Below are 13,611 nucleotides of genomic sequence, written 5' to 3' on the forward strand. Positions count from 1 at the left end.
AATGGTTAAGTACTAAAATTATTGTTTTTTTTCCTTATTTATTAAAGTTATAGGACTAAATACAATTAAATAAAATTTTAAATGTAGAGACTAAAATATATATTTTAAAAGTTAAAAATAACAAAAAAAAAAGGGATTTAAACATTCTTCAATCATTTTGTTTATTAACATTTTGTGATATTTGGTTGGACATTTTAAAGAGTGTTTGTAATGTTTTTTCCCCTGTGTCTATCAACAACATTTAAATAGTTATTACTATTCTATATATTAATTAAGCCAACCCACCAAATTTATCGACCACCCAATATTTACTATTCTAAAGTGATAATAAATCATCTATTTCTGATTTCAAAAAAAAAAATAATAATTTTTTTATTACCCCAAATTATAACTAACAACCATTTCTAAGAGATAATTCAATAGTAAATTTAATTCACTATTGTCAAACATTGCCATCATGACTCATTTGATATCCCTCGTCTCCAATAAAAACTAATTTTATAATGCCAAATTTACCAATTTTATTGAAACTCAAATTTAATGAGATATTATTGGTTAATAGCAAAATTTGGTAGAAACCACGTAATGTAATGTAATATAATATATATTTCTTTTCCAATAACAATTAAAATTGTATATAATTAGAAAACTGAAACATATTACGTTTGACAATTAGGAAGAAGAAATGTAGAAACAGATACTTTATTAAGTTATCAAATATTTAATTGTGAGAATGACAAGTTTACTCCTTATTGTTGAGCAGTCAAACATATACAAGAGAATAACGATTTAAAAGTAAAGTAATTAAAGTTTCAAAATTTAATAAAAAAAGTTACTGGATTACTGATGTGGATTGAATTATAAATTTAAATACAAAAGAAGAAACAGCAGGGAAAAAAAAAAAAGAAAAGAAGAGAAAAGAAAAAGGCAACGTGAGAGAATGATAGGTTTTTGACGATGGCATATCGATTTTGAGGAATGGGCACCACACGATTTTCTGCAACATGAACCATATGCTATAATTACAAAATTATAGCACGCAGTGATTGAATTTTGATGTTTCAACAAATATTAAATAATTTACATTTTGGCAAATTAATCAACAAACTCATTGGAATTCCAGGACCATTCACAATAAATAACAGCCTATTATGTTTGATTCACTGGATTAGATATTTGGTTTGTATAATTATTTTAAAAATTGTTTTTGGATTACGTGATCCAAATAGTATAAATTTGGAAAATAATAATGTTTACAAATCTTCTCGAATTATAAGTTTGAAATTTTAAGATGCATAGTTAATGAAAACTTTGGCAAATATAAAATTCGTGCTATAGATTCGATTCATTTTTGTTAAAATAGGTAAAAACATAATATATTATAGATTATATAATATTGTAAAATAATTGTTATACCAAATTTATAACATATGTGTTAATAAATTAATTAATAATAATGTAGATTGAACTAAATATTTAATTGTTAATAACTAGCGCAAAACAGGTGTTCAAGTCACTAAAAAGTAAAATACAATTCTGATTTTCCACGAATCTCTTGTTTCAAACTAATTTCTACATGTTTAGGGGTGACGTTGCTAAAATTATTTTTTAAAAAGCTACTTATGTTTCACTGTCAAATATTATTTCATTAATCTAAATCATTTTTGTTATTATCAAAATTATAATATTTCGAGGAAAAAGTAATTTTGGCGTACATTCTCAAACACACACTTATTTTGTTTCCTTGCTAAAAAAAAAAAAGTCCTTCATTTATTTTTATTTTATTTTCATACTTCTATAAACATGATCATTTTAGTGCTTCATTTTCAACCCTATCATTATTTACTATTTTAAACCCTATCATTATTTACTATTTTACTATTTTAGTCTCAGGCCTATCATTTCTTTTATTATTTCATAATTTTTATTACTTTGATTTCAATAAAAAAAAAATGTGGAGAGCGCATTTTTTACTCATCAGTTTTTCTATTATTCTAAGCTTTTTCCATATCCAAATTCCTATTTTCTTATAGATATATCAACATTCTGTATTGATAAAGTAAGGAAAGTTAAAAAAATATCAGATATTAACTCGTGGAACAATATGCTATAAATAAAAAAGAAGTAAAAGAAATAGAAAGATAAAACTCAAGGACCCAAATGATTTTTTATAACCAAAATAGACCAAATATGAAAGTTTAAAGACCAAATCTGAGGGACTAAATAAAATTCAAACATAAAAACATCAGAATATAATTATCTCTCAAAAATCTGACTGAAGTTCTAGAAATTGAAAACAACAAAAAATTGCTCTTGCTAAATCTGAGAATTTTAAAGGTCAGAAGGAAAAGGCAGAAATAAGGTCTCATAAGAACATAAAATTTAAAAATACACCACTTTTTGAAAAAAGCCATCCTGTTAACTGACCAGAAACAGAGAGACTGAAAAAATTGAAAAACTGAACTCAATCCTCAACTGAAACCTTCTGTATAATGGGTTTCAATGTTCATAATAGCATATCAGAATAAACATTCTATAGAACCAGGAAGATTTCGCATCAAAACTCAAAATCACGCACAGTTACAACTACAATTATTGTTGGAAAAAGGTAATATAAATACTACAAAAAAAAAAAAAAAAAAAGACTACAACATTCTAGTCTACCATTACATCCGATCCAGCTATTAAGAACCATTGAAGCGAAAATGAAAAGCATTTTCGCTACTGGAATTTATAGACTACCAGAGTTTTCCCAGAAATATTATAGATCTCTAACCAAAGTAAAATAAACTTATGGCTACTATGGTACCAAAAAGAAGGACCTGTGATTTCAATTTTACTCTGTTTTATCTTCTTCTAGATCGCCAGTTGGGTTGTCGTTTCCACGCAGCGGTTTAATGTCTGGTACACTCCGGACGTCCTTTGAAGGTGAGGATATTGGAGATGGTCTTATGAGCGTTAGATTTGTGTCATCCTTGTCGAACTCTTCATGTGCGTCTTCGGAGTATGCATACCTGAGGAAAATGGAGGATGAGAAAATGTACAACCCTGGAACTGAGAAACCAAGTTTATAATTTACCTCATCGAGTTTTGAGAGGGCGCCCAGAGAGCACAGATGACACACAGTAGAGAAAATGATAAGATTTGCCAGAAGGCAGGAATAATCCATGCATCTTGCCACTGCTCATTGTAAATATCATTTGACTTGAAATACAGCTGCCAGAATACATTCGAGAAAGTACAGTCAGCGACTATTTTTGTTCATTTATTTCCAAAACCAATGGATGAATGGGCCTGTGTCTAAATGCGTTCTTATGATAACAAGAACAGGTCTTCAAATGCAAATTACCTCGTAGCATATCCAACCCACGGATACAATGACAGTTACCGCCAATGCATTTGTGAATTTTCTATAAATGTCCAATTTAGATGTCAACCTTCTAGCCTGTGACATCACACAGTAATAGAGGAAGGCCAATCAGGAGAAGTTATAACACAAGAAATGCAGTAGCATAAAATGAAGGTAACATCTAATATTAGACTTGGGCAGGGATATCAACAAAACCATGCCTAGTTTTAGCCTAAAATCACAGAAAATAATACTGCTTCCACTAAACGCATGTTTCAATTAGAAGGTCCACTTAAAAGACCAATAGACCATGATTTCCTTGGTACTAACCTACTTCATCAAAATATTAATTTGAATAAAAGAAGAATGCTTTCTCAATATTCTTCAGAAAACCACTTGCTAGGAGGAAATTATTATTTTTTTATTTTTCTTTTTATATGAAAAACGATTTCATTAATGTAATGAAATGATGAAGGTGTACAAAAGGGGAGAACATCCCAAACCAAAGTTAAAATAACTCTCCAATTGGTTAAAAGAGAGAAAAAACTAGTGTTTAAAGATAGGAGAACATTTGCACCAAGTGTATCATTGGCACTACAGACTCGAATATTTCAAAAAAGAAAAATCAGGAAGACAAATAAAGAAATAATTGTTATGGACAAACAAGCTACCTGAAGCTTGCTTAAAGTTGCAGATAGGGAGGTAAATATCCAAAGAATGAAGAAAGCATCCAAGATTGCCACAGGTAGAACCAAGAACAGTCTAGCTTTTCCTGAAAGATCACTTACTGCACCCACATTCTCCACTAATTCAAGAACTTCAGATGCCAGAAAGAAGGTTAATCCAAGCATCAGCACCTTTGATGTCAGTCCACCTAGAGTAGGTCTTACAACACCATAACCCATTGAAACCATCAAAAGTATCAGACGTGCAATTGTACGCTTAACAACTCCAAAGGTGACAGCCCACATGGTAATCCCTGTTGGTCTAATCCCTGTCTGGTTGAATTCAGCATACTCAAAATACCACAGAGCCATCTCAAACATCCCCAATGTTATGACAACCGTAATGCAGTTCTGCAATGGAAAAACTTCTTTCCAGAACCTTGCATACTGTGAGAACCAAAAGATTCCAAGCAACACATAAGCAAAAGACATATACAAATAAAACTTCATCAGAGGTGCCATTCTACCCGGTAGATATCCAGAAGGATTTTTCCATATGGTTTTCCCTTCGACAACCACATTTTTAAGCTTTGGATCACAATGGATGAAATACAAGTTGTACATGCCAGTTTTAGTAATCTGAATTGATTTTGTCGCCAGGGTTGCAACTTGCTCATCTGCGTTGAAGGAGACCCCATAAACTTGAGGCCAGCCAGGATTCTTTGAGGACGGGCGGTAAATAACTTCTCCTTCTGAGCAAACACCTAGCTTAGCAAGATCTACAGTACAACAGATTGCCCTTTGGCCACCATATGCCGAGCCTCCAACCATCTCTCTATCTTCCACCTCAAAGACAATTGCATGCAATGGTCCCGAGCTGAAGTTGGAGAACTCCTCGGGCCTCCGAAATGTAATCTTTTCGAAGCTGGTTTGACAGTACACTATAGAATAAGGTAACTATCACAACAAAGACAGAAGAAGAGATACACCACCGACAAGCTTTTGAAACTTCCGCAGGCAAGCTAAGCTACATTAGCACTAACAGGTTTTCAATAATCACTCACATACAACAAAATTCTCAAAGGTCATCGAAGATGGAAAACAAAACAAAACAACATTCAATTGCAAAAAAATGAGAAAACAATTTCCCAAATAACTCAATACGTCCGATAATCATCGAAATCCAGACCCAACGGCAGTGGCAGCCACACAGGAATCATCGAATCAGCACATAGAAGAGAAAATACGCAATGAAACGGGATAAAAAACATACCGAATGTAGGATTCGCCATTATTAGAAGAATCCGCGTCTGGGTGGTTGCGGTTAGCGTGAGAGGAGCGAATTCCCTCGCTGCCGCCATGGACAACGAAGGCATTGCCCTTGTTGACGAAAACATCAGCAGAATAGTGGTGGACTGAGGCGTGAATGCAGGAGGAGGAGATGCATAGTAGGAGAGAGAAGGAGAAGAAGAGGTGGTTAGAAAGAGAAGACATGGAAATTAATCTCAGTCGGAGCTTCAAAGAAATGGAGGTTGGAACCCTAAGTTGAGAGTAGAGGAAGAAGAAGAAGAAGAAGTAAAGCTATGGATCTGTCAAATGCTTGCTTGAGCGCGCCAGATCTGTTTCTGTGACCCAAAAAACACGAACACGACTCAACTTAAATGGGTAACTGGAGTTCCAGCTTTGATTTGAGTGTATTTTACATTTATATGCTTAAAATATTATTTTTTTGAAATACAATTTTAATTTTTTTCTATCCGATTTTTATATTAGATTTTTTTTTTGTAAAATTTGTGTTAAAATTTTATAAATAGTTATTTTTTAAGAGCCAAGAGATCCAGATCAAGGCGAATATTTAAAAAAGGTGTTGAAAATACCATGTAGTGAACCAAAGATAGAAATATAGATTTTAAGCGTATATTAATTATTTACATGATTTAATTGGGTTGAGTAATGAGTGGGGGATTGGGCCCGCGCCCTCCTAGAATTATTCTGCTCAGAGTCAGTCAACTTCGGAGAGACACGTGGGGATTTTAGGACCGCTTGATCCATTCCCCTTTCCTTTTTCCGCCATCCGATTTGCGACGGAACCTGCCTTACTCAACTGTCGGTGTATGAATAATATATTACTGTAGTTTTTTTCCTTTTCCTTTTCCTTTTTTGCGTTTTTGTTTTTTTTTTGCAAAGGAATATATTACTATTGAACTAATTAACTCGGATATATTTTTTTAGTTATGTGATTTAAAATTTCAGAAATGTTATTTAAAATGAATATAATGGAATCTTTGGATGTTGACTCAAAAGGAAAAGAAAATAAAAATTTTATTAATATAGATTTTTAATCTTAATTTATTAATTAAAAATTCAAATACAATAAGGTTAATAAGCAATTTATTTACAAATTCTGCCAAGTATAATTCTTTTTTAATCCAGAGTTTATTTGAAATTCAAATTTCTGAGACTCGAGTTAAGAACCTATTAAAAAAACGAAATGAAATTAAAGGAACCTTCAAACTTATAATTTAACTAATTTTTATTTAACTTTTTGTGGCAGAGTTAAATCTTTTTATCTCCCATTAAATTTTTTGTAGAATATGAAATTACATTGATTCATTTGTAAAAAACAAAACTAATAGCGAGACATTTCCCCATTTGTGATTTTTGGAAATTGTTATTTTTTTTTCCAAAAAATCATGTATATTTTCTCTCAACAAAATAAAAAAAACTATAATTAATTACAATTTAAAAATAATATAAATATAATATCGACCCATGTTTTCCTAATGATCTTATAAATTTTGTTCGCATCAAATGATCAAAAGTATTTATTGCGAGAATGATTACTTAATTTTGTAGGTATTTTCAAATTAATAAATATAAAACATAATAAGACCCAAAAAAATTTCTTCAAAAGAAAAAAAAAGACCCAAAAAAAATTATATATTTTTTAATACCAACAATATATATATATCTTCAAACAAAATATTACAATAAAGAAGAAACTTCCAAAAAAAAAAAAATCAGAAATGTTTTGGTTTTCCTATAATTACATCCTTTCATTTGAAATGATTCTCCCTTGACTTTTGAGTTAGAAAATTACCCTCCAGTTCGAGAAGAGAAAAAGCAAGCAAAGAAAAAGAAACGTTGACGTCCAAAGTTTTATTCATTTAAGAAAATAAACTCAATTAATATTCAATAGATTCAAATATTATTTCGATCCTATATTTTCGACCACACTCCATTACAATCCTGACAATTCGTGTATTTTCAAAACGTTTGTTTTTGTCATATTAAAAAAAATCAATGTGTAAAATATTATATTAAAATTTTGATAAAAAAATAATGAGTAAAAATAAAAATAAAAGGATCAAAATAGTCACTTTATAAAAAAGAAAAAAAGGACTAAAACGGAAGTGTTTAAACATATTTAAAATATGATAAGTAAATATAAAAGTGAGATGAAATTTAGCATCTAGCAGTCATCTGTAAAATTTGAGATTTATAAAAGTCAACACAAAGCAGCCACTTGATAAAGGGAACCAATAACCCAAGGAAATATAATAAACACATTCTAAAGAAATTGAAGGGAGGGTTTTTTATTTAATTGAATAAAATATTACAGGAGAAATTGAAGATCAACAACATAGTGTTTAGATTCATTGTAGTTGCCAAAAAATAGGCTCTCAATTGTCCAAAACAAAGCCAACATGTGATCAGATTAAAATTACTGGGCTACAGAAAGCTTGCCAAACAAGAAAGCTAACAAACAACAAATCCAAGATTCAGTCGAGATCAAGGAACTCCAATCTTTTCCTAATTGTACCTTTAAGATCACTAGCCTCTCTCTCTGCTTTTTGAGCCTGCAATAATCAATTCATTCTACTTTGTAACTAACTCCCAAAATAATTACTCTCACAAGACTAAGTTCATATGTAACCAAATCTATGATGTGGAAATGTTCTATGAATCCAATGGAGGAGTCCAGAGAAACATGTTGCAAGAAACAGAAAAAGAAAAGTCAAGAGCACTTACCCTTTTAATCTCCACAGCTGATACATGAGTCATGTGTGGAGGGAGCTCCTCCTTCTCCAAGTCCTATTCAAGTCCAAAAAACAGAAGTTTTAAGAGGTGGAAGGGGGGCTGGATAGCTGAAAGTAAAGGAAATCTCAGATTCGTCCTACCAGTTCGCCAAGTAAGACAACGTTTTCGCCTCGAATTACATAGAGACCTAAAGGAATATCACTGTAAAGGTCACCGACAATCACTCTTTCACAGGATCCTTCCAGAACGGCATTTGCTGAATATTGGAACAATTAGTTCTTCAGGCTCCAGTCAAATGTTTGCAAGATGGAATAAAAAACCATGTAAACTTTTTTTTTTGGGGGGGGGGGGGGGGGGTGGGGAACTATACCAAATTGATCAAATGAACGGAGTATCCCTAATAGCTTTCGACCATCTCGAAGTAGTACAAGAACCTTCTCTATAGCATGAAATTATCATTAGAACAACAACTCTACTAATGTAAGAGAAAAAAAAAATACTGATGCACGATTTAAGTGAATAATTGCAACTATATCTAATATAAAGAAATTCCCAAATTGTCATGCCATTAGTAGCAAATATGAATCCTTTTCTAAATAATTTTATGAATGCATACTTGCTGAAATCTCTAAATAATATGGTTTTCTGAATTTCTTCAATCACCCAATTGGTGAAATGTAGGAACAATTAAAGCAATCTCTCATCCTGTTCTCAATTCTTTCACAGCATTCTACTACTAAATAACCATTTGGCAGGTAGCTGTACAACAGCCTTCAGCATTTGGTACTGGGATTATCTGTGCTGATAGCTACACAAGTTCTAGGAATATATTATCCATATGCCGACATGAGCATAGCTCATTAGCTCTCTAAAGGCTGGAGGTTCGAATCCCCACTCAAATATATATATATATACAATCCACAGAAACAATGGCAAATTGTCATCTATCTTTTCTTCTATTTGATTATGTTGAAACCATAGTTGAAACAAAGGTTTTTAAGGCAGAGCTAGACAATTGCATATGGTAATAGGTGAAGTGAAGAGAGACCCATCACCCATGCTATAACAGATTGACCATGGCAAGCTCTCCCAAAGAGGTGTCACCTTGGTCATATCATGGATACCTTAGTGAAAGAGAGAGTTTTCAGATTTCTGAAGTACAATTTCAGGGAGAAGTGCTCTACCAGTCCATCTCTTGAAAAAAGAGGGAATCAAAGCCATTCACCAAATAAAAACATATTTTTGCTTAGCTTTCTTCAAAGTACATTTGACCAGAAAAGATAAATTGATGTTAATTCAAGTATTTCGAGCCATTGCTGCATTATGATTTATTTTCATATGTCTATATACTCTTCTCTCCCGATTAGAAAAATAAGCTTCACTTCATTTGGTGACATGTTGGGCATGCCTCAAATCTAGGTAAACAAAAGCAAGTCCCTTTATAGTGTTCTAAGAAACATTGATTGAAAATAAAAAATTGTAAGAATAACACTTATATTTCAAGATTTTATCTTGCATCTACAGATCAATTACAATCAGTCAACAGACCACTATTATGCAATGAGCAACGTCTCCGAAAGGTTACAGCACTACTCTTGGAAAAAGAAGAAGAAAAAAAAAAAACAATCGAATCAGAAAGCATTCTCAGTCAACGAGTTGCAGTGCAAAACAGTGGGATGGTAAAACCCTATGAACAAGATCACATTCCACAAAAACAGCAATACCCATGAATAATCAAGTAAAGAAAAACGAGTATTGTTTTCTACTTTCTCGTTGAATCAACAAACAGAACTGAAGCGAATGTTAATAATCCAAACTACACAGACAGATGCATGGGATTAGAAGAGAAGCAACATACTGTCAAGGTAATTAGCAAGAGAAGTTGAAAGGTAGATATCTTCCGCGCTTGCCCAAGACATCGACGAACCCAACAATTTTCCGGTATATATAAAAAAAATCACCGAAAACTTGTTCTTAGTGGAGGCAAAATAAATAGCATTGGCTGGCCAAACTTCGACCCAAATCCCTCAAAATCCTTGGAGAATTTCGGGAAAGAAACAATCTTCGAAAAAAACTAAGAGCAAAGGATCAACGGACGCAGTTCTGCGGCTCTAACAAAGTAGGTTTAGAAATGCGAACAGAACCGAATCGGAAAAGGGAAAGAAGCGCGCAGATCCAATTTGTTAGAGAGTAGAGATAGAGGGAAGAAGATGGAAATCGAAGGAAAAATCGGAAGAAAAAGTGAGAAAATTGAAAAGAGTTAGGGCTTTGTAGAACGTGGCGGAAGCCCAGAAGATTGAACCTCCAGCTGCTGCTGTGTTGCTTCGGATTTGGTTTTTCGTTGGTACTTACGATTCATCCCATACTTCGGTTAGGTAAGATAGGGCTTTATTTTATTTTTATCAAAAAAAGGAAAAAAAACAATTATTAGAGTAGAGAAATTAGAATTGGAGTTTTTGAATGTAAAATGTTTGGTTCATGATTTTAATATTCTCTAGTTTGAATTTGAGTTGGTATAATCACCCAATTACGAAATTAAACTTTCGAATTCCTTAGCAATTGATCTAATAGATAAAAAAGATGTTCCTAAAAAAGAAATTAATGAATCATTTTTAGTAACAATATAGATAATTTTATTGGATTTGTTTGACTCAAATATTTTGTGGAAGTATCAAATCATTAGCTGACATGAACATATATCAATTTGACATTTCAAATCATCGAACATTGATTGTTTCTCATAGTTTAGAAATCTCTACCTCTTTTAAAAGTATTTGTAGGTTTAGATCTCTATTATTTAGTAGATCGTGATATAATATTATATAGAAAAAAAAAAGATGAAAAGAAACCCAAAAGCAATAATGTCTTTGACAACTTTATAACCATACAAAATGCTATTTGCCTCAAATATGTTACAATAGTGAGACCCCAAAACATCAAGAACAAAAAAAAAAAATGTAAAGCCCTGTGATCAAATCATAGAATCTCTTTTGACGATGAATCATAACATGAGTTGCACTGTTTCCATACAAACAACACCATGAAAAAACACAAAAGGAGAGTAACCATCGTCAATAAGGATCTTTATACTTGTATTTGCTCATCTCAACTATTTCAAATCAAAGGCTGGAGTTTCAATATCTGCAAAAAGTTATTTTTTTTCTTGACATGATCAGTAATTTGCTGCGTAAAAAAGGAAAAAAAAAAATAGATACTGAAGAACAGAGGCCAGAAACAAGCGAGAGTTACCTTCTTCTAATCAGTTAGATGGCCAATTGATTAGAACAGGAGACAGAATTATATCTCGAGAACAATATCTGCAATTTCCAAACAAGGACTTGTTAAAAAGCTAAAAATTTATGATATTGAGCAGCTGAATTTGTGTACATATAAAAGTTATGAACTTACACTCGGAATCAGTCTTGACCCATTTGGATCCATCTTTAGCATTTTTGTGCTCTTCTTCTCCATGGTTTCGGTTTTTTGCCGAGTGTTTGTCCTCGATGTATCTCTTAAGTGATGATGATCGAGAGGAATTTTGTGGGGAGATCTTCTTTAGGAGAATGGTCCTCAAAAGCTGCCATTGAAATGGAAGATCATCAGATTCAGAAGCTGATATTTAGTAACGAGTGAGTAGAAGAGGTTTTTTAGTATGTAATGTAAAGTACCTTTTCCATTCTCGACTCTTGTAGAGTTTCTCTCAAACTTGGTGGTGGTGGTGGTGGTACAGGAGTGAAGCCATCTCCACAAACAAACAACTTTTTCAGCAGAAACGAGATCGATTTCTTCCCGAGGGCTTTCTTTTTACTATCGGCACAAATGTCCTTGCATTTACCAATGATGAGACTAATGGTTCTTTCAATATCTTCATCTTTGTCATCTGAAGAATCACTGCAAAGCGGGTTGCTGATTCTCCTGTCGACCTCCAAGCTTGAGGGACAGTTGAGAAATCTGTCTAATGGCAGATCTGCAACCTGCTTTTCGGCATTCGGTTTCCGAGATAGAAGCTTCGTCAACTCTTTCTGTAATTTACCAACTTCTTCAGGGGAGAAATCCACTATCTCTTCTGAAGAAGATGGCTCCTCCTCCTCTATATCTTGTCTCTCAGAATCATCTTTAATCTCATTGTTGCCAAAAGTTCCAATGGCCAGCAACCCATGAGGCCAATCGCTGAACTCTTCGCGAGACTCTTGTTTTTTGTGCTCTGCAAAATGGGAGACGGAACATATTCAATTTATGCAGAACCAAGTTTCTTCCTTAAAATTATATAAAAATGCAATACTAGGCAATTTCAGAGATCCATTACATTGCCCTATGAAATAAGAATATATAAATATATATGTGTGTCATAAGTGCTGGGATCTGATTCGCGGTTAATTTGCACCCTTAAAAAGCTAAGCTAAGGAAGAATGTGGACAAAAGAGGGAATGTAAAAGAATGGTAAATATTGTATTATATTAAATATTTGTTTAAAGGGTGGAAGGAACCAAGCACATGGACCCAAGTCTGCGGGTTGGTGATTCAGGTTACCTTTTGAATCATGTCCCCGTTTGCATTGGGATTCTTGATCCAGCTTACTAAATTTCGGATCCAACCAAAACCATTTCACTGAATCTATTTTCCACACCATTGTCCCTTTATTAAACAATTAATCCATCCAAATTCCAACCTCTGCTTGAATATGAAAAAAGATTCAATATTATAACTCCTAACTCTCTCCTATCAGCTAGAGCTCATCCATGCAAGTGGCGGAGTGGATATTTCTAGTACTGATTCCACACACACACCAGTTTGGAAACAGAGAGAAAAGAAGTCATAGCACACAGGAAAAAGTGGTGCAAAAAGGAGAAGAAAGCTTACGAGAAGCAGAGAATGTATCTGGGATTTTCTTCTCGTGTCTGCCATTGAGTTTGGTCTGCATCCAGCCGAAGAACTGCATTCAAGAAACGGAAAAGAAAATCAAGCTTCCATCAAACTACACAGCATGGATGTAGCAATTCATAACCAATAGAGTTTTTGAGCTAAAAAGATACTATGACATAGGAAAAGCTCACCTTCATCTTCTACTAACGATACAACTTGAAGTTGTGTGGACTGGAAATAATATTGGGGAGGGAGGTGGCGGTGGCTATGGGATGTCTGCAAAACTGAGAAGTTCAGAACCAGATCTTAAAAGCCAATGGCGAGGTGGTATTGGGATGATCAAAATAAATGTAGAATTTTGGCGAGTTTCAAGCTGAAGCTCAGTCACAGCAAGCTAATTGGTTCAAGTTCCCAAACAGTTCCCACTCTGAGCTCTCCTCCTGAAAATTCTTGCTGATTCTTGCTCTTATAGACCTCAAATGCACATACACCACTAGCATGAAAAACATTCTCTATAAAATTGAATTATTTAATTCCCTGTAATTTAATAAGACTACAAAAGGAGGATTCTGCGGGTTCAATTCTGGAACATCCGCTATACAACCGACCGTGTCAGAATTTGGTCCGTCAGATCTTGAGATGCAAATCCTAAGACAACTGCTAAGTAGAAAAGGTGGAGTTGATCCCTATACC

General features: G+C 33.3%; 3 protein-coding genes across 4 annotated transcripts; all 3 read right to left on the reverse strand.

Moving 5' to 3' along the window:
- Positions 1–2,517: 2,517 nt before the first annotated feature.
- On the reverse strand, positions 2,518–5,693 carry LOC111020488 (Lung seven transmembrane receptor family protein). Of its 2 annotated transcripts, none has more exons than XM_022297173.2 (5): positions 5,288–5,693; positions 4,021–4,939; positions 3,350–3,445; positions 3,080–3,216; positions 2,518–3,014 (listed from the first exon to the last, which is right to left on the reverse strand). In XM_022297173.2, exons 1-5 carry the CDS (start codon positions 5,506–5,508, stop codon positions 2,837–2,839), a joined length of 1,551 nt encoding a protein of 516 aa, XP_022152865.1. In that variant the 5' UTR covers positions 5,509–5,693; the 3' UTR covers positions 2,518–2,836. The 2 variants fall into 2 exon arrangements, with proteins under 2 accessions (XP_022152865.1, XP_087974281.1); XM_088118155.1 differs by having other exon boundaries at positions 4,021–4,955; positions 5,288–5,422.
- Positions 5,694–7,590: 1,897 nt separating this feature from the next.
- On the reverse strand, positions 7,591–10,424 carry LSM1B (Small nuclear ribonucleoprotein family protein). Its single transcript, XM_088128383.1, has 5 exons — positions 9,914–10,424; positions 8,426–8,494; positions 8,196–8,311; positions 8,047–8,109; positions 7,591–7,874 (listed from the first exon to the last, which is right to left on the reverse strand). The coding sequence occupies exons 1-5, from the start codon at positions 9,972–9,974 to the stop codon at positions 7,797–7,799; spliced, it is 387 nt and encodes a 128-aa protein (XP_087984509.1). The 5' UTR covers positions 9,975–10,424; the 3' UTR covers positions 7,591–7,796.
- Positions 10,425–10,900: 476 nt separating this feature from the next.
- Positions 10,901–13,202, reverse strand: LOC111022297 (protein NEGATIVE GRAVITROPIC RESPONSE OF ROOTS). The gene is made up of 6 exons (XM_088117498.1): positions 13,110–13,202; positions 12,916–12,988; positions 11,724–12,259; positions 11,464–11,632; positions 11,305–11,372; positions 10,901–11,196 (listed from the first exon to the last, which is right to left on the reverse strand). The coding sequence occupies exons 1-5, from the start codon at positions 13,113–13,115 to the stop codon at positions 11,353–11,355; spliced, it is 804 nt and encodes a 267-aa protein (XP_087973624.1). The 5' UTR covers positions 13,116–13,202; the 3' UTR covers positions 10,901–11,196; positions 11,305–11,352.
- Between the last annotated feature and the right edge of the window lie 409 nt (positions 13,203–13,611).

Source organism: Momordica charantia (assembly GCF_013281855.1).
Source record: "Momordica charantia cultivar OHB3-1 chromosome 9 unlocalized genomic scaffold, Mcharantia_2.0 BLBB01000009.1, whole genome shotgun sequence".
NCBI classification, from domain to species: Eukaryota; Viridiplantae; Streptophyta; class Magnoliopsida; order Cucurbitales; family Cucurbitaceae; genus Momordica; species Momordica charantia.

Excerpts from the sequence above, each read along its gene's own strand:
- LOC111020488 (XM_022297173.2), bottom strand. The coding sequence starts at position 5,508 with ATGTCTTCTCTTTCTAACCACCTCTTCTTCTCCTTCTCTCTCCTACTA. Across the intron at positions 3,446-4,020 it reads CAACTTTAAGCAAGCTTCAG|GCTAGAAGGTTGACATCTAA; the intron begins GTAGCTTGTTTG and ends GTGATGTCACAG. Across the intron at positions 3,015-3,079 it reads CCCTCTCAAAACTCGATGAG|GTATGCATACTCCGAAGACG; the intron begins GTAAATTATAAA and ends CATTTTCCTCAG.
- LSM1B (XM_088128383.1), bottom strand. The coding sequence starts at position 9,974 with ATGTCTTGGGCAAGCGCGGAAGATATCTACCTTTCAACTTCTCTTGCT. Across the intron at positions 8,495-9,913 it reads TCTTGCTAATTACCTTGACA|AGAAGGTTCTTGTACTACTT; the intron begins GTATGTTGCTTC and ends TTCATGCTATAG. Across the intron at positions 7,875-8,046 it reads CAGCTGTGGAGATTAAAAGG|GCTCAAAAAGCAGAGAGAGA; the intron begins GTAAGTGCTCTT and ends TGATTATTGCAG.
- LOC111022297 (XM_088117498.1), bottom strand. Across the intron at positions 12,260-12,915 it reads AGATACATTCTCTGCTTCTC|AGCACAAAAAACAAGAGTCT; the intron begins GTAAGCTTTCTT and ends CCCATTTTGCAG. Across the intron at positions 11,633-11,723 it reads AAGAGTCGAGAATGGAAAAG|CTTTTGAGGACCATTCTCCT; the intron begins GTACTTTACATT and ends TTTCAATGGCAG.